At 36.5% G+C, this 23,666-nt stretch overlaps 1 protein-coding gene across 1 annotated transcript in view; it reads left to right on the top strand.

Annotated features, from left to right (window-relative positions):
* The window catches only part of TTC39C (tetratricopeptide repeat domain 39C), a 36,316-nt gene that overhangs the window by 9,678 nt on the left and 2,972 nt on the right, over positions 1–23,666 (top strand). The window contains exons 3-14 of the mRNA XM_027887569.1: positions 942–990; positions 2,467–2,595; positions 3,576–3,690; positions 7,074–7,428; positions 8,727–8,895; positions 14,648–14,741; positions 15,559–15,666; positions 16,199–16,308; positions 16,963–17,086; positions 20,033–20,130; positions 21,039–21,143; positions 23,486–23,524. Coding sequence (XP_027743370.1) covers positions 942–990; positions 2,467–2,595; positions 3,576–3,690; positions 7,074–7,428; positions 8,727–8,895; positions 14,648–14,741; positions 15,559–15,666; positions 16,199–16,308; positions 16,963–17,086; positions 20,033–20,130; positions 21,039–21,143; positions 23,486–23,524 — 1,495 coding nt within the window. The remainder of the gene's footprint in view (positions 1–941; positions 991–2,466; positions 2,596–3,575; positions 3,691–7,073; positions 7,429–8,726; positions 8,896–14,647; positions 14,742–15,558; positions 15,667–16,198; positions 16,309–16,962; positions 17,087–20,032; positions 20,131–21,038; positions 21,144–23,485; positions 23,525–23,666) is intronic.

The following is a 23,666-nucleotide window of genomic DNA, read 5'->3' as shown; positions in this document are numbered from 1 at the left end:
ATCAAAAAATGAGAAAAGGGGTGTGTGTGAAACATTGCTGACTGCTTCTTTTTAAAAAAAACAAACCAAACTCTTGTATTGTATAATACAGGTTCACTTCTGGAAATTTGTGTTTTAGTAATATGCTTCTTTCTCCTTGTTTTTCAAATGCCTGTGCTATCTTAAAAATTCTGCTTTAATCTAATGCTTGCAGAATAAAGTTGGAAACAAATTAAGTGCTGTAGTGTAACTATATATATATAGATATCTGTAGCATAAATGATACTTCTTAAATCCTGGAAGTCTGTGTTTTCACATAACCTGGCAGCCCACAGTGTGAATCTGTGGTACCACTGAGGGTCTGACATTTTAAGTTTTTGTTTTTTTAACTGCCTTGTATGTGACGTTACTGTACTCTCATGGTCTGTCTGACTACAGTTGTACTGAAGTTTGAAACCTGTCCCATATATATTACCAAGGTTTTGTTTGCAGGTGTTTTTTGATATAGCTGTTGATTTCACCCTTTGGGAATAGCCCTGCAAAGAGAATAGATGAAGCATCTTAAAACTATTTTACACAATGTAGTAAGATACGTATTCTAAAGTTGAAACAAACAGCTATAAAACCATAAACCTTTTAAGAACCTTGCATTTACAACAACTTTGTCATGTGGTAGATGCATTTCTTTTACATCTGGGTAGGTTAACTTAAATTCATAGAAACAGGTAGAAATGGGAATCTCTTAATACAACTGGCTGATGTTTGTCTGGTAGGGCAAAATTGTAGTGATGGATCACAAGGGAAGAGTAGAACTGGCAGATTTTTAATTTTCTGTAGCTCTTTGATACAAAAAACCCCACCAAGATTTATTTACAAACATACAAATTAAACCCAAGAAATGCTATATTGATCTTTATGACAGAAAATATGTACAAATACACTATTTTGTGTTTTCTTTACAGAAACCATAGCCCATTAATGAGTTTTGGAGCCAGTTTTGTCAGTTTTTTGGTGAGTAGAAGAGAGCACAGAGTATGCCTCTCTTTTGGTTCATGTTTGTATGTGCATGTACATGTTCCTAATGCTGGATACTCTAAATTTGGTTATTTTTATTAAATTTTTTTTTTTCAAATTTTTAGATTAAATGTAGCTGGAGAACAAGGCATCACATCATGTAAAGCTTGTTTACTTGTGTGGTTTAAATAGAAAGTAAAGGTTCCGTGATTAAGCTTCTTAAATGTATGAAATATTTATGTGCTCCATTAACAGAGGCATAATAAAACACTCTCTTAAGTGAGCGGTGGAGTTATTTAATTAATTAATTAAAAGAAAACTCACAAATGCCTGCTTTTCCGGTAACATTTGCTATTGCAGATTTCTCCATCCATACTGCCATGTGAAAGTTGTTAATTCAGTCCATTCACTTTACTTCCTTTCTGGATATATGAGAACTGAGAATATTGATTGACAATAAAGCCATAATGAGCAAGATAGGTCAGTAAAATACTTTTTAGAAATAAAAAATTGTAATAGCTTCTATAAAACTGAGCAGGTGTATTAGAAAATGTTTAAATTTTGTTTTTTAGACTGTCCTTATTCTGACTTTACTGTTTAATCTTGTATCTCACGAGAAATTATCCATGGTAATACTCTTTTAAAAGACAATTTATTATAATGTATCAGAAATAACATCACTTGTAAATGAAATTTGAATTCTTTCTAGTATGCAATATGGACAAATACACCTGCTGGAGCTTATGCTTTCTTTTAAGTCACTGGAGGGGAGAAAGGAAAGAGGGAGAATCTCTCAGGCTTGCTTATCTGAATTGATGTGCTGAACCAGTGTAACATCAGAGTGCAGCATCAGAGGATCTTGAATGTATCTTGCTTAGCTGCTGTTCTAAATATAGCACCAGCACTTGGTGTGTCTGTGTCATTCAGAGCTTTTGTTTAATAAAGCTCCAAGAAAAGAACTTACTTGTCCTGAAATTCAGCAGTAGTTGGAGTCAGATGCGGTTTCTTTTTCTTCCTACCTATATAGGGACTGTGGTTATTATTTTGAAAAATGTAATAGCCATGTCTTGTTACTGACTTTGGAGGCCTGTTATTTATATATGAATTCATTACATAAAAGCAGTACCTACACAGATACAAATCGTGCCTTACATAGCAATAATTGAAAATTAATTTGTATAAATTTATCGTGACAGTGCATTCAGTTTGACTGCATATGAAGCTCCAAGATGGGGACTTACTGAGTTCTGAGTTGATTTGTCTTGAAATATTGATAAAGTACTCAATTTTCTAGTTTGGTGTTTCTGTGTTAAAAATGTTTGTACTTTTCTCTGTATATTACAACTTTTGTTTAAAGAAATGTTATTCTCAACTTTTTAGGAAAACTTTTACTATCCATAGCTTCTGTAGAAATAAAACTATTTGTGCATAAAAATAAACTATTTGTATATAAGTGTGTTTGGTTTTTGGTAGAATGCCATGATGACATTTGAAGAAGAGAAAATGCAACTGGCATGTGATGACTTAAAGGCTACTGAGAAACTTTGTGAAAGTGAAGAAGCTGGAGTTATAGAAACAATCAAGAATAAAATTAAAAAGAATGTAAGAACGTAATTTCTAAAATATGGATTTGTCTACTGGATAAATATTTCTGAAAACTTCCTATCTGTCCTCCTTTTATTTTTAATAAATTATTTTTGGTATGTGAAGAGAAGTTGAGACTAATGATAAATTTGGAAATGAAGTGAAACATTTTGCTTGGATTTCCTGATTGTTGTATAATACTTGGGCTCAGGTGATTCCTCTTCTAAAGCAGCAGGTTGTGTTTTGTTAGTGACTGGTTTTTAACATATCAAATTAGTGATCTGTTAAATTATCTCAGGAAGCTTTTAGCCTGTCTAATTCAGGTTAACTTTAATTCATACATGCACTAGTAATGTTCAAAAGTCATGATGTTGAGGCCACAGAGTGCTGTGAGCCAGGAGTATTCCTAGGGAATTTTCCTTCCTTTTTTAGATTTTTCACTCTAAATAATGAAGGAAGAATGAAGCATGCAGATTGAGGACTAGTAAAAGTGATAGTATAGAAAGTGAATGTCCTGTCTAGTGTGACATAGCAGAAAAAGAAGCCATTTCTCTTCAGTATTTAGTTTATTTGCTAAAAAGTATGGACATACTTGACTCTCCATTCTTAAGAGGCACTATGTTTTCCCTGCCAATTGTGATATACCTCTTCCTGTGCTATTCCTGTTTAACATATTTTAATTCCATGGCTGGTGCATTTAGTAATAATTAAATGAAATTTAAATCTCTTCTGATTATTTGTAGAACCTTAGGAAAAGTAACTGCTAGTATATGTGCAAAATTTCTCTATCAAGTAGGATTTTGCTTGATGACCTATCAAAGGAATTTTAGCATAGTTTTGCACTTCAAAATGCTGAATTAATTGCAAAATGCTGAATTAGTAGCAGTAGTACCACTTGCAGTTAATTTTGGATTTTTTGATTTCTCAGATTTAGAGAAGTATTGTCTCTAATCTTTGTTAATACTTTTCTGTGCTCTGTCTTTGTATATTCCAAACAGGTTGATGGACGAAAATCCACCCTATCCATGATAGATCGTCTGCAAAGACAAATAATTGTAGCAGACTGTCAAGTCTACTTGGCTGTGCTCTCATTTGTAAAACAAGAGTTATCAGGTGTGCTGTGGCTTTCATGTTTGGATATATTTTTGCATGATGTCTGTTTAATAAAACTTGATCATAAAGTCACAGTATGACTAGCAATAAAGATGATTGTTTTTAAGAAGGAGCACAGTTCCAGTTGAAACATTCCAACACTGGTACACTTGCAGAGGTATTGTTCTACCTTTGTGTAGGTAATAGTGTAAAATACGATGGGTTGCTACAGATTATGGCTTTTTGCTTTTTTTCATACCAGTAGTCACATTCAGCTGCTTTTCCTTGGGCAGTTTGGAGCCCTTTGCTCATAGAGGCGTTGGAGGAGTTGGTGTGAAGATGGGTAGTGAAGATAGGTAGTGTCTGTGTGCTTGATGCAAGATAAAAGAGGCCATTAAGTCCAGGCCACTGACAAACTGCCAGTGAAAGCAATTTTAAATGAAGTGTGTTGAAGATGGAACTGCTGAATCAGTTCTTATTTTCTGGCCACCAGAGTGTGTCCTTGTATGCCAAAGAGGTTAATCCTGTCGTGTTGAATATAAACTCCTTCTCTGGTCTGCAAAGCCATTTCTAATGTTTTCTTGCATTCCCGCATCTCTTCATAATCTTAAAACACACTTTTATCCATGAGTTTATAGAAAATGTGGTCAAGGTCGTGTATAAAGTGTGAGTGCGTTCACAGGTTCTAACCAAATCAGTGAAGACCAAGAGATGGCAGACAGACCAAATTGTTGGTGAAAACACTGCTGATCAGCTGAAAGGAATAAGGGAAATAACATTCAGATTATTTAAAATCACGCTTAAGATTTTCAAACAAGGACATAATGCTTTCTGTGATGCCCAAACTTGTTTTCTTCTAAACCGTGGCATCAGGAATGTGTTTGGCTTTAGCTAGCAAAAATTCAGGGGATATTTCTGTCTGCTGTGTGTTTAGCGCTGCAGAAAGACGTTCTTGCTATTTTTGATGCAGTTCTGGGTTTTTGTTTATGGTGGTTGTTTTTTTTCCCTCCCTCTTGAAGCTTTTTTTCTTTGGTTCAGTATGTATTCTGCAACTGCATAATTGGGTTGGATGCTGTAACTGAGGGTGGTGTCTATTCCTTTTCTCTCTTGTCTGCTGCTCAGAGAACTGAAGTGGGTAGCAGAGAGAGCACTGCAGAACATGCAGTACATTTGGGTTACTCTGCTCAGTAAAAAAATATACCTGGAACCTTTAGTTAAAATTCCAAGCTGCCATTGCTGAACCATTGGGTCCATTATTTTGGTTTTTAAAGTACATTATCTTTCTGTTTATGTATACATGTCTTCTGTTTTTATCATGTTTCTGTACAGAAACAGCAACCAGATTATTGAAATGAGTGTAATTTAAAAAAAAAGGCAGACAAATACTTCTAATCAGTGGCTGGGTGAAAATTTTCTTGTTTGTCTTCAGGGAACAGTTTGACAAGGAGCATATGATAACACACAGTCTGCTTTCTCGTATGCTTAACACATTTTCTTTTTCACCCTCATGAGTGTATTAGGAATAGTTTGATCATAAAGTTGGTAACACGGCAATTTACACTTGACTTCCCATGACAGTATTGAACTACCTTTTCTTGATATTTTCCACTGCTGTCATGTGTCTGACTACTTTTGTGCTGGGAAATCAGCACAGTGATTTGACTTGATTTAATTTTTATGTTAAAAAATTAGAAATAAGTAGTTTTAATTTGATTGTTTCATATTGGTATATCAATAGTATATAAATTATTTAGGGTCAATGACAGCATGCTGATGAAAGTAAAGCCTAAAACTGTACTTTTTTTCTGCCTAATACATCCTTTCTATTTCATGCTTGCAATGAAACACAGTGGTTAGCTATTAGGGGAAACACTACTGTAGGATAAGTAAAATGTGAAGATGTTCTTATTATTGATGTGCTGCATTGCTGTGCATAGTTGTCTGAGCATTCATCTTGTGGTGAACCACATAACTTTTAAAGTACTCTATGCAGCCAAAAAATTACCTAATTGCTTAAAAATGAAGTAATGTTAGTCCTGTAATGCAGCTGAATTAAGGTAGGGGTTTCCATTTTTATTATAATGCTTTAATATGGATCTCAAGATAGAGGATTCATTTCTTGTAATACCTCAAGTTCATGTTGACAGAACCCATCTGTCACAACTGAGAATACAAATGTTGCAGTCTTTCTCAGTACAATTTTTTAAGACTATCAGACTAAACCTTATCCCTTCCTCTTACAGCAAGAATCCAAAAAGAGGTAGTCTAGTCTGTGATGTTACTTTCTCTAGAAATGTTTTGGGTTTTTTTGGGATTGGAAGGATTTTTGCCGAAGGCATCAAAGGCTTGTGAAGAGTTGTTTGGTATTAATAGCATTTTTCTTTTCTTTGACACACACCACCTGTTATGATCTAATTCTGGCATTAGTTATAACACTTATCTCTGCAAATTTGGTTATATTTGTTTAGAACACTGCTGCTATAACCATGTTTGTATTTTATTTTATTTTTAGTTACTTGTTTGTCACTGCAGTTCCTAACTCTTGGGGCTCTATCACAGACAAAATGCTGGTGTCTGCTTTTATGATTAACGTATACACGGATATTCTATTTGTATCCTGTTTAACACATGTCATTATCCAAGGATGTGCTTACAAGATGATTGCTGTGTAAATAGGCAAATCTTTATCTTTTGATATCAGGCGTTTTTTTACCCTCCTATAAAGATCATAGTGAAACCGAGTATTCTGTCAACTGAGAATCCTTAAGACCAGGTTTTTTAGGGAAATTCAAGTACTCATATTGCATTTGAAATTGAGGAAGTTAGGCAACTGAGAAATAATTTAAAACCATAACATTTCTGCATGCTTTCATTTGTTTCCATTTTTTTTTTTTTTTTAAATCATAAAGGCACTATATTCATGTGAGGGGCAGGGAAGTGATGATGTTGAAAATCTTACTGTCTAGCCCAAAGGAAAGGCTTTTCTTGGTGTTTTCCTATCGACTGTCTTTTAACAGAATATGGGCTTAAGAGGAGGTGTAATCTCTTTTGAGTTTTGCTTTTCTCTGTTTGCTAGGCGGCTCTGTCATCTGTCCTATATAGTGAAGCAAAATCCGGTGTGAAGTTCTTTGATTTCTCTCTTTCTGACAGTTGTATTGCTATGTAGCTGACTGGAAGTGCCTTTGTGTTGCCTGTTGTTGTAAAGTCTGTGGTTGTGAACACTTAAGTTTGTAGTGCCCAGTATGCAAGACCTCTTTGAGAGAACAGTAGCTATTACAAAATCCTTTTTACAGTAAGTTAATGCAAGTGGAGAGAGCATCCTAGAGTTTGTGAAATAGCATTTACTGCTTAAAACGGCTTCTGAAATATGTCCTTGAAGTATTTTTTTTCCCCTTGATTTTTAGCTTACATAAAAGGTGGGTGGATACTCCGAAAAGCCTGGAAAATTTACAATAAGTGCTATACGGACATTAATACACTTCAGGAAATATATCAGAAGAAAACAACTCAGGAATCCTTGACTTCTGATGCTGCAAATGATAATCATATTGCTGCAGAAGGTGTAACGGAGGATTCGCTAAACAGACTGAAAGGTGCTGTTAGCTTTGGATATGGACTTTTTCATCTTTGCATATCCATGGTGCCCCCAAACCTGCTCAAAATCATCAACCTGCTGGGTTTTCCTGGAGACCGCCTACAGGGGCTTTCCTCACTGATGTATGCAAGTGAAAGTAAGGACATGAAGGCCCCTTTAGCTACGTGAGTAGCTATATTGAAATGCTTTGGTAGATAACTTAGTACTGAAAGTAAGTAACTGGAGAAAAGTCAAAACCAAAAAGTCATGTTGCTTTAAAGGAAACAACAGCAGGTAAAATAAACTCGTAGTTTGTTGTTTAATGTGCCATGGTTTAGTAAATTCATCACTTACTGATGTATGAGATCTCTCTGCTGTTAATTATTTACATATATTTGGGGTGTGTTGTCAGTATTTTTCTGTATTCTTCATTACCTGCAGTTCTCATGTCTAGTTACTTAAATGCCTGCAGATTAAATAGAAGCTCCCCCTGAAGTCTGTGTAAATTTACCTGAATTACATTCTCTGCTATGGAGAACATACTATTTTGTCTGAGTCACTGATCTCATGTAGCTATTTTTCCCTTAATATTAGCCCAAGATCTTTTCAATTTTTTCATTTTTTTTTTAAATTTATTATAGCATCTCAGGAAAATGAGATGTTCCTTATAGTATTTTTAAAGGAGTATTCTTTTTCCAAGACTTCATGCTGCATTCATGTCTTTTTAAGAGGGGAAAGGTTATTCAGACTTAAACTACCCTCATAAATTATTGTTACATTATCTACAAATTAATGCTTTTATTAATGGATCTACTGCAGGTACTATAAGATGTAACTTTTGAAACATTGACAAGCAGTAGAAGAATTGAATTTCTGTTTGTTTAAAAAAGCTTAAGATTAAATGTTCCTGTTGATTCGTTCTTTCTCCTTTCTGGGGAAGAAAAATGATATTTTTTGGGCATGTTTCCTCCTTAAGATAATCTTGGAAATCTTTGTGCTCTGCCCTTGTTTCCAGGAGCAATGTAGGTCACGTAGATGTCTGCCCTTCTGAAAACATGATGCATTTCTTTTTGACATTGATTTCAAGTGTGTCTACTAATGTGTGTTAAGGTTTTTTATTGATTTTTTTTGTTAATTTTTGGGGGTTTTGGAGTTTTTTTTCCTCCCTTTCTAATGAACAATTAGTTTTCAAAGTTTTCCTGTGAGTTTTTCTTTTTTCAAAATTGACAGCTCAACTGCTTTGATGCAATAAACTTGATTGTTACTTTGCCTTTGGGTAACGTGCACTGAATTGTATGTTCAGGTGCAGTTTAGGAGTATGTTGATGTATGGCAATAGTATTGTGTTTGTTTTAAAGCCAGATTGTATAATAAAAGATTCATATCCGTCTTGCAGAATAAATTAAAAATTTGTCTCTGTAGAACATAATCCTTAAATTTCTGTTTTCAAGCTGTAATCCTTTTTACTCTTACCTTTCTTTTAGATTAGCTCTCTTGTGGTACCACACAGTTGTTCGTCCCTTTTTTGCCCTTGACGGCAGCGATAACAAGGCAGGATTGAAAGAGGCAAAAGAAATTCTTGCAAAAAAAGAATCTGCTTATCCAAACTCTTCTCTGTTCATGTTCTTCAAGGGAAGGATACAGCGATTAGAGGTATTGCATGTTTTCATCCTTTAGACTGATTTCTCCTCCTTACCCTTTGCTATTTTACGTTTTTCTGATGTTAATGAACTAAGCAAGCTTCAGCAAATTGTGAGCTATGTGGAAAGATAAGTAAGAAGAATGGATTAAATCCTTCCTAGTTTCAAGTGCAGATGCAAACCCAGCTCTTCCACTACATCTATCTGAATTAACATTTTGAAATTCTTTTTTGGCTCCTTGATTCATTTATGGGCTGTGCTAAAAGGAAGTGCTTTTGGTCACTCAGGAGTTTCTTGAGCTATTTCAGTTTTGCTTGTGAAGCTAATTTGTTGAGTGTTATCTGCTGAGTACATAGCATTTATCTTCCCCTTTTTGTTTTATGCATTGTTCATATACAGCTAATTCTCTGCAGTAATTTCCCTCAAATGACTGCTTTTGCTTTTGAGAGGTCAAACCAGGATGTTTTCTGTTGCTAAGGGTGAGCTCTGACCCAAGGAGAAATGTATTCACTAAGAATGTGTTTGTGAATGCTATTGCAAAGTGCTATTCAAACACTGCAACAGCCTCATGGGTTTTGGCTAAATTATTCTCTAAGAGTCTGTGGTAATAGAAGACAAGTACTTAAAACTACTCAACTCCTAGCTGCTGCTTTTATCAGACCAGGACATTTTCTGAACTATTACATTAACCAGAAAACCTAACACAAAAGCAATAACCCAGAATGTTCCTTCATCTCAACATCATAATTACAAGAGCTCATTGAGATATTGATATTGGTGGTCATTCTTTGTTAGGGTTTGCAATTAAGTCTTTCAAATACAGCTAAATATTCTGAGAGAGGTGACAAGAGTAACAGAACAGAGGAGTAGGCTTCAGTGGACTATCAGATTTTGCAGGCATATTCTTGCATAGGATTTGGATGTTATTTTTCTTTTTTTGCTGTTGTTTTGAAGGAAATGGTGCATTTTGGGAATTACATTGTCACAGGCAAGCTGGGGAAGTATTACTGTTGTCTGAGTAGGGAAGATTTTGGTGGTTTTTCTTCAATTGTATGGATATTCCATTCTTATGGTAAAAATCAAATTTGTTAGGAATAGCTACACAGTGAAGGCAAGTGCAGTTAAAAATGCAAGTGCATTGATTACCAGGGTATGACTTGATATTTTTAGTGTAATGAGAAATAAAATTCAACTGATTCTTCTGACTTTCTGAGCAAGGTAGGGTGAAAGTCTAAACATAAGTTGTTAATAAACTGTGTATGTGTTTCTATGTGTAAAGAAAGAGGATATGTTTGGGATGATATCAGTCTTGTGAAGTCAGTCCCTTTCTGGAGTACTGGTGTGTTTCAGAGGAGAGTTCTTTAAATGTAATTTTACAGTATTAGCGTATTAAATGATGCACTGTGTAGATACTGAAGTTTAGGTCCAAGTGAACCACAGAGACAGGGTGGCCATGTTAATGAAGTTATTTAGCTTAGGCAGACAGAATGCTGTGTAGCCACGACCCTTAGGCAGCAGAAAGCTTATTGGTTGCTAACAGGAATTAAACTATCCCTTTCCTATTCATGTGTGTGTTTGCATGAGAACTTTTCCATTCAGCAGCCTCTTCCCCCTCCCCCATCGCTTTGTTGCAAGTGGTCCTGTATCAGGGAGGTTCTGTTGTATCTGAAGGTTTTGGTTAAATGCCCAGGGCTCTTCCGTAGATTTTGTTAGGAATTTACATGCCTAATTTGCTTGAATGCTGTTGACATAATAGTGAAGGCAGGCATGTGACTGGTGGCAATGGCAAGGAGCTGTGCTGGATTTCTGCACAATACACTCGTGGTTACATGTGTCTTGAATCTGGGCATTGGTCTTACAGCATCCATTTCGTATTAGTGTGACCAGCAGGAGCAGGGAACTGATTGTCCCTCTGTACTCATCACTGGTGAGGCTGCAGCTTGAGTCTTGTGTCTAGTTCTGGCCCCTTGCTACAAGGAAAACATTGAGGTGCTGGAGAGTGTCCATAGAAGGACAACAAAGCTGGTGAAGGGTCATTCCTATGAGGAGTGGCTGAGGGAGCTGGGATTGTTAGCCTGGAGAAAAGGGGGCTCAGAGGGTATCTTATCGCTGTCTGCAAGTGCTTGCTGAAAGGAGGTTGTAACCAGGTGGGAGTCAGCCACTTCTCCCAGGCTGCAAGTAACAGGGTGAGAGGACATAGCCTCAGGCTGTGCCAGGGGAGGTTCAGGTTGGACATCAGGAAAAATTTTTTCACAGAAGGGGTTGTTAAGCATTGGTACAAATTGCCCAGGAAGGTGGTGGAGTCGACATCCCTGGAGGTGGTCAAGAAACAACTGGATGTGGCACTTAGTGCTCTGGTTTAATTGACGAGGTGGTGATCAATCAAAGGTTGGACTGTATGATCTTGGAGGTCTTTTTCAACCTAAATGATGCTGTGATTCTGAACCAGAAGATACTCATAGATTACAGACTAACATGATTAGTTGTAATTTCCTCCTCATTTCCAAGGTGAGCGAGGAGAGCTCCTGCAAAGCTTGGGAAGTGCTTCTATTGCCTTCCTTGAAACTGTTAGTGCACCAGTAAGTTTAAATTCTTTCCTCTGGGCATGGGTATATTATTTCAGGTGTCTTACCAAAATTGGGAAGTTTGTGCTTTAACCTGTATGCACTTAAAAATGTACCTTGAGCTGGGAGAGGGCAGTGGTGTTCTGGATCTTACCTATTTCTGCTTTTTCTGCTTGCAATGTTGCTTTCTCTTTCTTTTTTTTTTCTTTTTCTCCTAATCAGCAACATTGAAACTATTGTTTCTCTTTGATTACGATCAGACTCTGCGTGTGTGTATATATAAACAACAAGAAGTCTTTGGGGCTGGGACAAAAAACTTCTGATTCTGAGGCTTGATCCATAGAGTTCAATTGGTATAGGTGCATGTAGAATCTGAGTGGAAAAGTACCAAATACTCCTCCTCATGGGCAAAGCACCATTCATACATTCAGGTCTATGAAAGTGTGTGTGATGTGCAGGCTTCTGAAAATGTTCAGGGTGCTTAAATGTAATGCTGACAGGTACTCTTGGGTTTTTAGTTATCTTTTGTAGACATTTTGGTATTAGTGGTATCATTCCTATTTAGGGGTGAGAGGGTGTGGTATGGAAAAGTAAGACTGAGGGCAAGAGTAATAACAAGCATGGAATATCTCAAGTGAACTTTCTGGAGGAAAATCACAGTGATGTCCAAAGTAAAGAAATTTGCAGGGCTTGCATAATGTCAAGGTTTGTATTCAGGAATTGTGCTGGCTTTCCTAGTTACTTGTTCTAGGCTACAAAGTACAGTATCCTAGTTGTACTCAACTTTGTGCCATGTCTAAGAAAAAATGGGTTTCTGTGTGCCAAGGAATAGAAAACACAGGCTTTGAAATGTCCGTACAGTGTTTTCTGGTGTAAATTGTCACCTTTTAGCACGAAACCACCTTCTGGTTTCCCCTTAATTATGAACATGACTTCTTAAAAGCTTTACGAATTCAGCGTGCTGATTGACAACAGAGACGTTCTGGGAGAAGGAAAGTGTCCTGAGATTTCAGAACAGCTCTTTGGGGAAATGTGTGTTGGCTTGGGAAGCCGCTTGGGCCTGGTAAGCTCTGTAGATGCTTAGTTGGTGGGTTGGGGTGCTTTCAGTTTTAGTGTGAAGACAAGAAAAATAAGATTAGGGTTCTCACATTAGCTTAATAATCCTTTTTATGGTTATGTAATTCTGTATATTATGTATTTTATGTCTCTATGGGTTTTTTCGTCCGTTGTATTATGTCCAAGAAAGGCATGAGTAATGCCTGTTAAAGGAATTAAAAGTGTGTGTATATATATTTATAAATCTCAGGAACATCAACTTCAGGTGCAGCCACGATGTTATACTTGCAGACTCTTGGGACTTTGTAATTCTTTCTGTTTATTCTTTGAAACAGTAAACAAATAATAATTAAGAACACTAAGAGTAGAAATTCGTATTCCAGCAGATTGTCACAATCCCTGGAGATGATTGAAACTTTATTTATAAAGGAATATCTCTGAAACATACTTAACTGAGATTGGTGCTGAAGGAAAAGTTAGACAGATGTCAAAACACTTGTGAGATCTAGACAGTTAGAAGGATGAATTACAGAAGATTGAATGTGCAGCCAACTGGACTTGTATATTACTGAGTGGTTTGTGTTTCATGTACTACCCCAGGCTGGTGTATGGCATTGCAGACAATGATTTAATTGCCAGTACACATTGTGTGGTATAACATGTCCTACAAATAAGTGATTTCTGTTTTGAAACGTTTAGAGTTTTAGAAGGCAAAATGCTTTCAAAGAGGGCTAAATATTTAGGTTTTCTTTTTTTTTCATTTTCCTCTGAAGCATTCATAACATAGATTTACTGAGCTTTTGAACTTCCTAGCACAAAGATAAAGTTCTAATCTGACATTATTTTCTTCTGTAAGACTGGGCTCATAACAGTTATTTTCTAGGAAGGCGTGTTGGGATAATGTGTGGTGGAGAGAATGTGCTGCTACAAAAGTAGACAAGATGCACATGACTCAGGGTTCCTGGTAATTTTGAGGGCAAATATAATTCGCCTGTCTTTCTGTGTAGTATATGCTTCTGCCTTGCCAATAAGCATCTTAGCTTCATCACCACTGTATTTTCTAAGTGTTTGTGTTGGTACAGCTGTGGATCCCTTTGGTGGCTGTTGTGCTGTCTTGATGCAATATGTATTATTTACAGTTAAATTGTTCCTTAGCAACTAAACCAGTTTTCCCTGATGAGACAAAGGAGGAAACCTAAAAAATCAGTTCAGAGCTCTGTGTGTGCATGGACTTAAGATACAATTCTGCAGATTTTTGTAGGAATTTTTGAATTCTGTTGTGCTCGCATAGATGATGGGTTTGCACTTTCTAGGGTTTCTTTCACTTACCTGCTTAGTCAGCAGAGGGTGGCTTAAAAATTCTTCTGTCGTGTAAATTGTTTTAATTGTATGTGAGAATAAACATAGAAACGCTATTAAAGCAGGTACAGGACATATTGGAATATATAGTGTGTATGTGTAAAACTAATGAAATGCTGATTTGCATTCCCTCCCCATAATGACTGGTATGGACAAGTCCTATCCTAGTCTGGGAAAACTAAAAATTAAGGTAGTCAAAAGAACTATCATTCTAGTTCTCAGAAGGATGTCAGCCTCTTTTTGCTAAGCTGTTGCTAACTAATGATTTTATCAAAATGTTCTTTTTTCTCTCATATATATGCCTTTTTATCTTCTAATGTGTCATGCAGCATTTATGAATTCTCTATTAACTGTTGCTTAAAGTGGTTGCTGTTGGATATGGGAAAAGGTGAAAAGTTCAAAACAGATAAAATCAACCACTAATGGTGCCCTTATTGTGCAGAAAGCTAAACTTCATGGGCAAATGCTAAAAATATGACTTCTAAAGGTGGAATGACTAAGAAGAGTAAAAATGAGAGTACCCCAAAGGTTACTGCACAAAACCAATGAATTTCTGACTTAATAGCAAATAGAAGGAATACAGTCACTTACTTGTAAGGTTGAGAGATGATCTGAACTGGCTGTTGCTACACTGTTAAACTCTGTTAAACTCTTCTAAACTCTTCTTTTACTGTACTAGATTTAATTTCCTGTTAACAGAAATCTATCTGTTTATCAAAATCAAATTATCCAACAAATTTTAAATGTCAATCTGATTTTTTTTTTTTCTTCTTTCACTTTTGCTAGTGTCAAATCAATAGTGCCTTGACCTCATTTCATACTGCTTTGGAACTTGCAACAGACCAAAGGGAGATTCAGCATGTCTGCTTATATGAAATAGGTACGTTGGATATGTGTACGCCATAAATAGCTCACTTTCAAGTTTGGATTGGCAACTTCAATAAGCAAACTGGATTGTTTTTATTATGATTTTAAAAAAGATTTTAGAATACTGGCCTTTGTCTTGGATGGATTATGGTAATAAACCTGTCTTCTTGTTTGGGCAAGTATTTTTCATAATAAATTTTTCAGCAAACACAAGGTGATGCACAATCAGAGAGTAGACTGTAGAATCAAGGGCACACTGTTCACCTACTGAATATTATTTAAAATTAGAAATTAATTCATCTAATTTGTCCATGGAAGCATCATTTCTCTGCCAAAAAGTAATGAGTCTAGTGAAGCTTAACAGTTTGCAGGATCTGTATTTTAAATTCATTTACATCTATCAGTAGTAGGATATGCTGCATTATCTTGCATACAGCTCTTAGAGTGGAGAAGATATGTTGCTTCAAGCTGTAAATGGGAATTTGTGACAGTGGGAAATAATAAAGGAACAAGTAGTAGTTTTTTAAGTTTTAGTGTCCTACAAAATATTGTATCTAAATTTAAAAAAAGGTTTTGCTGTCTGTATAGATTTGTTGTTGCTCTGAAGTGGTTTCATTTTTTTGTATGGAACCTTAAAATTCAGAATTTCTCAGAAAATTTAAACCAAATTTAAATATATGTAGTTCATTTACATTGTTTTTAATTTTCCAGTTACTGTTGTAATTGTTAAAGTAGCTCCAGCTCTCATAATAGACTGTGTGTTTCAATAATGTTGACACCAAATTTGAATTACTGTACTTTCCCTGAACTTAAATCAGTTTTGCTTCTAGGTTGGTGCAGCATGATAGAGATGAACTTCAAAGATGCATTCGAATCCTTTGAAAGGCTTAAAAATGAATCCAGGTGGTCCCAGTGCTACTATGCTTATTTAACAGCAGGTGAGTATGTTCACTGTGTTGGGTAGATGATAAATCAGTGATATGATAAGGTTTTGGCACTGTTTCGTTTTGGGAAACTTGCTAGTGTGTGCAGTGCCTTCCACGCTACCTGCTGCTTATGCAGCTTTATGCCAGACTTGACTTGGATAATTTTGTTTGTTTATATAATGAACACTTGCCTGCTCACACATGTACATGCCCATGTGTACACCCTCTCCCTCTCAGTGTAGATACAATTAGGATTGTCAGTGAAGTGTGACACGTAACAGTTGTATTGCAAAGATCTAATAAATAAATCTTTAGAGGCTTGGTGGTATTCCTTCCATTAATGGTTATAGGAAAGTAGTACTGACTTATTAATCATCACAGAGTATACCTGAGGAAGTTGAGATTATCATGTTTGTCAAATCCACGGTCTAGACACTTCTGGAAGTGAGTGTGTCTGGTTTTTTTCTGTGACCATGTGACATCTAATCTTAACTTTTCCTGTTTTATATCCCAGTAGTGTTAACATGTTTCTGTATTCTTACAGTGTGTCAAGGAGCCACTGGTGATGTCAATGGTGCTCAGAATGTGTTCAAGGAAGTTCAGAAGCTTTTCAAAAGAAAAAACAATCAAATTGAACAATTTTCGGTGAAAAAGGTTAGTTTTAGCATAGGCTGACCTGTTTTGGTGCAGTAATAACAGTTCAGTTCTTTAACAGTATTTTCTTTTTGAAGGATGTGTTTGTTTTCTTTCGTGTTGCTTCTGTAGAATTAGTGGGAAGGAATAGGATGGAAAAAGTATGGTGTCAAATGTGTTTGAAGGATCTAGTAAAGGAAATGGGAATTAGCTATTCACTTTACAACTAAAGTCATTATTAAAGACAAAAATACATGGTACTGTAGTTGTTTTGGTAATTTTCCTTCTAGCTTTGCCTTCTTATTCCTTTTTATCTTGTCTTGTTTGTGAAAGCCTTAGTTCTTTTTGAAAACTAGGAGTTGTCTAGGAAATAGCTCCCATCTGATACCTTGCAGATGTTACTGTTTCAGCATCCAATCATTGTGCACTTGGGACTGTGAAATACAGTAAAACTGGTCAGGCTGCATATAAGGAAGTTTTAATTTTGATTAATAGGTAAGCCCCTAAATTAGTTGACAGATTTTTGCTTCTTAGTCTAAAAGTGTTTAAGCGAATTGTTTTGTGACTTTATGAAGCAGTTAAAATTACTGTTTGGGACATATTGTTTGTGAAATATATGTCCCCGTAAAAGGAAAAATGATGGATCTCTCTTCCCTCTTTCTCCCCACTTTGCAGGCAGATAGATTTAGAAAACAAATGCCGACCAAAGAGCTCTGTGTCCTGGCATCCATTGAAGTATTATACTTATGGAAAGCCCTTCCAAACTGCTCCCTCTCGAACTTACAGCACATGAGTCAAGGTATAATATGGGACCTTGATTTATTTATTTACTTTTTAAAACGGGGTGTAAATTTTATTGTGTTGTGTGGGGTAGCTGATCGTAGTAGCATGAAAATTTAAACTTGTGTGCATGTGTCACAGCAAAATACAGTTTGAGTAACCATAGAATAATGACCTATTATGATTCAACTTAATGCTTCATTGTCTGCTGCATATAGTTGTTTGTTAACCATTGTTTAAAATGAAGTAATAGCATGATGGTTACTGTTCCAAATCACTAAGCAAAATATAACTAATTTAAATGTAGCTACAAAATAACAAAATAAATCTACCGATTTGTTTCTCCATGTCAGTTCTCTTCTAAGAGGAAGTAGGTCGCTTGTGAGGTCATCTATGACATGATAGGTGTTCTGTTTATCTTGGCTGCTTGGACCTTGGTAGTGGTGAATGGTTGCTTCTTTCTTAGTCTCCAGATGTCTTCAGATATCTGTCACATGAAGCTTATGGTAGCAATGTTTATCGTGAGGTTTTACTGTACTTCTCCCTCCATCCAGCAGTCACTCTTGTTTGCGTTCTGCAAACAGTTTCAAATTGGTTGAAGAGAAGCTCAGCATGAGCTGGCAACGTGAGCTCCCAGCCCAGAAGGCCGACTGCGTCCTGGGCTGCATCACAAGCAGCGTGGGCAGCAGATCGAGGGAGATGATTCTGCTCTTGTGAGACCTTGTGAGATCCCACGTGGAGCACTGCATCCATCTCTGGGATCCTCAGCACAGAAAAGACATGGACTTGTTGAAGTGGATCCAAGATTAGGAACACACAGATGATCAGAGGGCTGAAACACCTCTTCTATGAGGATAGGCTGAGAGAGTTGGGGCTGTTTAGCCTGGAGCAGAGAAGGCTTCAGGCAGACTTCAGAGCACCTTTCAGTACTTAAAAGGGTTCAACAAGAGAGCAGGAAAGGCACTTTTTAGAAGGGCGTGTACTGATAGAAGAAGGGGGAATGGCTTTAAACTGAAAGAGGACAGATTTAGATTAGGTATTAGGAAGAAATTATTGTGAGGGTGGTGAGACACTGACACATGTTGCTAAGAGAAGCTGTGGATGTCCCATCCCTGGGAGCATTCAAGGCAATCTGGATGAGGCTTTGAGCAGCCTGGTCTAGTGAAAGGTGTCCCTGCACAGGCCAAGGGAGTTGGATCTACAAGATCTTTAAGGTCCTTTCCAACCCAAACCTTTCTAAAATCCTCTCTTTTTTAATTTATTTTTTTATTATTATTTCTAGATAATTCCTTGCTCATTTAGAAAATAAAAATTGTCTCCTATGGGGTTGTTTTGTGTTTTTTTGTAGTTGTGAAGTTTTGGGGATTGTATGCAATTGTCATGTTGAGCTAGAAGGACTAGTAGTGGTGTTTTGTTCTAGTTTTAATTTAAGATAATTTGTCCATTTAAATTGAATGATGGCAGTGGGTTATATTCAGATCTCTAGTTTTCTAATCACAAAGGTAATGGTAGGCTTTAAAAGCAGATTTACTCACATAAAAATTAATTTGAGAATTTCTTTTTGGCTGTCATTCACCTTCAGAACAGTCATCTTTAGAGGATGTAAAGGTTATGTGTTCTCTCCTGCACACCCAGAAGCACTGTAGATCTCCCTTGTATAAGTTTCTAGTCAGTGGTTCACCTTTTAATTTGAAATAGCAGTATAGATGAAAATTCAGAGATAAGCTGCTTCTAAGTTTGACAGATCTGCATCAACCATCCCTGGCTGAAGATGTATTGTACAATGAGACTGTTTTTGATACACCTTATGTGTATCTCAAGAACATGCACGATAAGGGATTTTTTTAATGTATTTGTCTCTGGATTGTAATTTGCTGTGGTGGATTTCCAGGCTTTTCCTCAGGGTTAGAACTTTACTTAAAGGAATTAATTTGTATCCACCTGTATCCCTGTAAGTAAAACATCAAGTAACTCAAGCCTTGCAATGAAAGTGACAGTTGTCAGCCCAAATACTTCATGCAGCCAACTCTTAGTTATCCATTGGTGGCTTCTTTGGGTTGTGGATTAACTGTGAATGCAGAGCTGGTTAAGATCTGGCAGGGTTTATGTGATGAGGCAAAATGTTTCAGGAGCTGTACTGCTCCAGAGACAGCAGTTAAGTGATGAAAAGCCCTGCAGGCCTCCCTGTACCCTTGCCTTCCTGGAGGTGATGGTGCCAACAAGTGCGAATGGGTTCTCATGGAACTAGTCCTGGTTTAACAGAGCTGGCTCTAATAAGCTTGATCAAAATGGAGCCTGATTCATCTAGAAATTGTTCATGCATTGTGATACAGGTTTTCCTGGAAACAGAGCACTACTTGAGCTGAGGCACAGTCTGTCCCTGGATTGTTGACTAGCTAAGGTCTGGCAAATAAGCCTTATCCTCTTGTCAACATTGAGAATTGTGATGCCAAAATACCCTAGTCTGGGTTTTTAGGTCCAGTACAGATTTTTGTGCGTCTGTCACTTGGCTTTAGTTCAGAACAAATCAGGTTTGTCTGAACTGTTTGCCCTGTGCCCCTCATAATTTGGGACCGTGGTTTTTTTTTTTTTTCAATATGTGGGACAAACCAGTTTCCCATAACACCAGAAGGAGATGATTTTATTTCTTAACTTTACTTTTACGTGGATATTTCAAAGACTGGTAGAAAAACAGTCTTCTTGTGAGAACAGCACACCAACTGCCTTTGACTTCAGCTCATTAATTGCTTTAGAATTGCTCTCATGACTCACAAGATTTCTTGATGAGGTTCATACAAAATGGGTTGTATTTAAAAGAAGACAAATTGCTTTATATTAACGTTACTAGCACCTCCTTTTTCTGGTTAAATTTAAACATTGGACTAAAAGACACCATAGAGCACAGTTCTTGTCTAAGGAAAGATTTCAATCCATCTGGTTTGTTTACTGGAACCTTCTCATTAAGCTTGTCAGGATGTTGATGATTCATCGGCTGTTGGTTTGAGGAATTTGCTTCTTGGTGCCATACACAAATGTTTAGGAAATTCTGAAGATGCTATTCAGGTAAGTTGTTAAACGGTAATTTACGCCATTCATCCTGTTTTACAAGCTAATCTGTTAAACAGTAAATATTGTTGAGTAAGAGTGTTAAACAAGTCATTAGTTTTCAGTGCTAGTGATCATTCTGGTTTGTGAATTCAAACAGGTTCTTCTAAAATCTTTTAACATGTTGTCATTATATTCCATGTCGTAAAAGTAGTTCACTGTGCTGAATGACTATGGCAGCCATTGTGGCTTGTAGTAGAAAGAGTTAAGGGGAAACTAGGAAGGTAAAAGTTATAACAAAGTTCTTGCTCTGCTAGATTTAATTTGTCCAACAATGAAAATTAATCTTTTTTTAAAAAAAGTACCTTGGAGGTTGACCTTTTGAAAGCACACGTTTGCTGCTGCTTCTCCAGGACTACTGGACACTGAGAGGTTTGATTTTTAGCACACATACCAAAGAAAAATGTGCCACTGCTTCAGGTTTTGCTCCGTAGGCACAACTTTCCTTTTTCTTCCCCAGAATGGAATGCAATTCACATAAGCAGCAAGATGCTGGCTTTGAATCCCTCCCCCTTCTCATTTCTCTCAAGCATATCTTAAATAATCTGTGTACTTCATCACTGATGTTAAAGTTCCTTGTTAGATTTAATACTTTTTCAATATGAACTTGGAAAACTCTTGAAACACTCAATATATTTACTTTGTTAAAATCCACACAAGTTATTTTGCCTTGACACAGTAGTGTTGGTAAAAACATCCTAGGCATCTGTACTGTTATAAATTTTTTATGTATTCTCGGTTTAGCTTTGGCTAATTTCTATTGCTTGAAGTTGAATGGTGCTTCTGCATTGTTTTAAAGTATCCAACAGTCAAATTTAATGAATTACTGCCTTTTTTTTGTTTCTTTTTTCCTTTCATTTTTACAGTACTTTCAGCGGGCTGCAAAAGATGAACTCTGCCGTCAAAGCAACTTGTACGTCCAGCCATATGCTTGCTATGAACTTGGCTGTATTCTGTTAGACAATCCAGAGGTAATAGCTTAACCTGTTTTTAAACTCTTAAAATGAGCATAAGGAGTCAGCATACCACTATAGAAAGAATGAAACAAAATTTATAGGTGATAATGTATGTGAAGTTTTAAAAATTTGTTTTATACCTACTGTAAAGAAAATTACCGTTTTATGTTTAGGTTTTGGGGTTTTTTTTCAGTCCAAGAAATGAAATGCATTTAAGGTAACAATGTCTTATTTTTTCAATATAGAGAGTGTTCCTGCTGCTGGTGGCAAAAAAAGCCTGCCCACACTGACTTGGGTAGGCGGGGATTTCTTGTCTGCAGATGGTATTTAGTATGTTGGATGCCTAGGGTACTTTTCTTACCTATTTAATACCCTGTTGGATGCCATTCAAGCTCAAAGTTTGCTTGTAGCTATCCTTTCCAAATAGCATTTGATGCCTTTCTAAAATAGAAAGTGTTTTCAGTCATTTAAATTCCATTAAAGATTGTTGTATGGACATTTTGACTTTCACCCTGAGTAGTGAGGGTTTTGTTGTTCAGGGTGAAGAGGAAAACAATCCACCTGGCTTTCAGACTGTCCAAATGGCTTGGCTGATGATACATTTGATTGTTCAGGTCTTTGCATGTACAAGTAGAGCAGCTTGTGCACCACTTGTTCATTTGTGCTGTTTTCCCTCTCAAACCTGTAACAGCACTACTTAGTGTAGTACATCCTTAATCAGATTGAAAGTTGGAGGAAGTGGTTACAGGGTAGTGACTTGAACCTCCCTTCACTGTACGTAGTGTATGAAGTAGTTGGGCTGATAATATCTCATATTCTTAAGAAGTAGTTGCGTTGACAGTTTCTCATATTCTTCAAATTCTGTTTTCAGTTGTTTTTGATCTTGTCAGGTTTAATCATTCTGAGCTGAACCTTCCCCTTGAAACAGGAAGGAAAATCTTTCAGTAAAGATGATTGTCATGACAAAGGACAGAATTAGAAAACGCTTTTGAAAACTCTACTGCCCTGAGACTTAGAGCTGGGCCTTGAAGCCTGGAAGGGGAGGTCTGAGTCCTGTATTATTCTTGCTGCCTTTTTTTCTATGTTCATGTTTAACTTTGATAATGTCAGGTGTCTCTAAAGAAAGGGTGTGGTAGGTAGTGAAGTCATGTTCTTATTTGGAGAATATTAGAGCAGTCCTTCCTTCCTCCTGCCTTACTTGTTGCATGTGCACGCAGTAACCAAAGGTGCCTCCTGTTGGGTCTTTGAGGGTTGCACAAGCTTGGCTTGTAGCTCTGCAGGGAACCTGTGGTAGTGCTTAGTGGATGAAGGACATGCAGAAAACTCCCTCTTGTGGCACTCAATGAGGAGATGAATGATGCTGAACTCGAACAGAGTGGGATGAGGTAGGGAAGAGCAAGAGCTAGAATTAGAGATGAGTGTATGCTGTTTATAGAAAATTTCATTTACTAACTGAGGTGTCCTGGTAGAGCTCTATAATGGCTAAGAAAGGAATAGGATTTTATAAATCACATTTACACGAAAGGCAGTGCATATTACAGACTTGAGCAACAGACAGAGATATCAATATGCATTTTAGTAGAAAAACCATGCTGGTATTATATTTACTTCTCTTGGAAGTTTTTGTTAAACATAATTACATGCTTGATTTACCACGTCATCTGGATCATCTTTGTTGTTTTAAACTGAATTCTAATCAACTTCTTCTTGATGTAACCATATTAAAATCTTGAAATTTACAGATTTTTTTTTTGTAGTTGTCTTAGATACTGAGTGTAATGTAACCAATATAACTAGATATAGTCATGTTTAGATACATTTGAATAAGGGAACTTCATTTTTCTGCATCTTATTTATTTGTAAGGTTTAAAGTAAAAATGTCATATATGATAAGAATTAAAACAGCAGCTTCTCAGCAGTAAATATTAATCTGCAAATATTTTTTTTTCCCATAATAGTTTGAAATTGAGATTTTTTGAACAGCTCTTAATGCTTAATATTAAGTAACTTGTTTTGTAAATAAATGGCTTAAACTTTAATTAAGAAACAAAAACTATTGTAATGATCAAGTAGTCAATTATTTGTAACCTCGTTTGTTCCCTTGTACGTTTTTGTAGCATCATCGGCAGCAACTTGCATTTAAAGCTGTAATTTTTCCTTTTCTATAGACTAGAAATACGTAATACCGTCTTGGGTGCCTCATTAATATTTCTGATTTCATAATTTGAGAGGTTTTTGTCTGCTTAGTACCTTTTTTTGAGATAGAGGTGCTACTCCAGACTCACTATGTCATTTATTTAAGATATTTTCTGTAATATTTGTGATGTGTTTCTAATGCAGTGTTTGTCTTTTTGTAGACTGTGCCAAGAGGCAAAACCTTACTGCTCCAAGCCAAGGTAAAAACCAGGGCACTTTCAAGTTTACTTTTTGAGATGAGGGCATTTGGGAGGTTGTGTTTTTGGGGTTTTGGGGCAGGCGGCATGGATGTTAAATGGTGGTGTCCCTCACCTATAACCTACAGCACTATCATGTGAATAT

The sequence above is a fragment of the Empidonax traillii genome, unplaced genomic scaffold (genome assembly GCF_003031625.1).
Source record: "Empidonax traillii isolate 1590-97213 ecotype Southwest subspecies unplaced genomic scaffold, ASM303162v1 scaffold215:size2007263, whole genome shotgun sequence".
In the NCBI taxonomy this organism is placed as follows: domain Eukaryota; kingdom Metazoa; phylum Chordata; class Aves; order Passeriformes; family Tyrannidae; genus Empidonax; species Empidonax traillii.
Note: the sequence above shows the minus strand (reverse complement) of the source record. Positions and strands in the feature narration are given on the sequence as shown.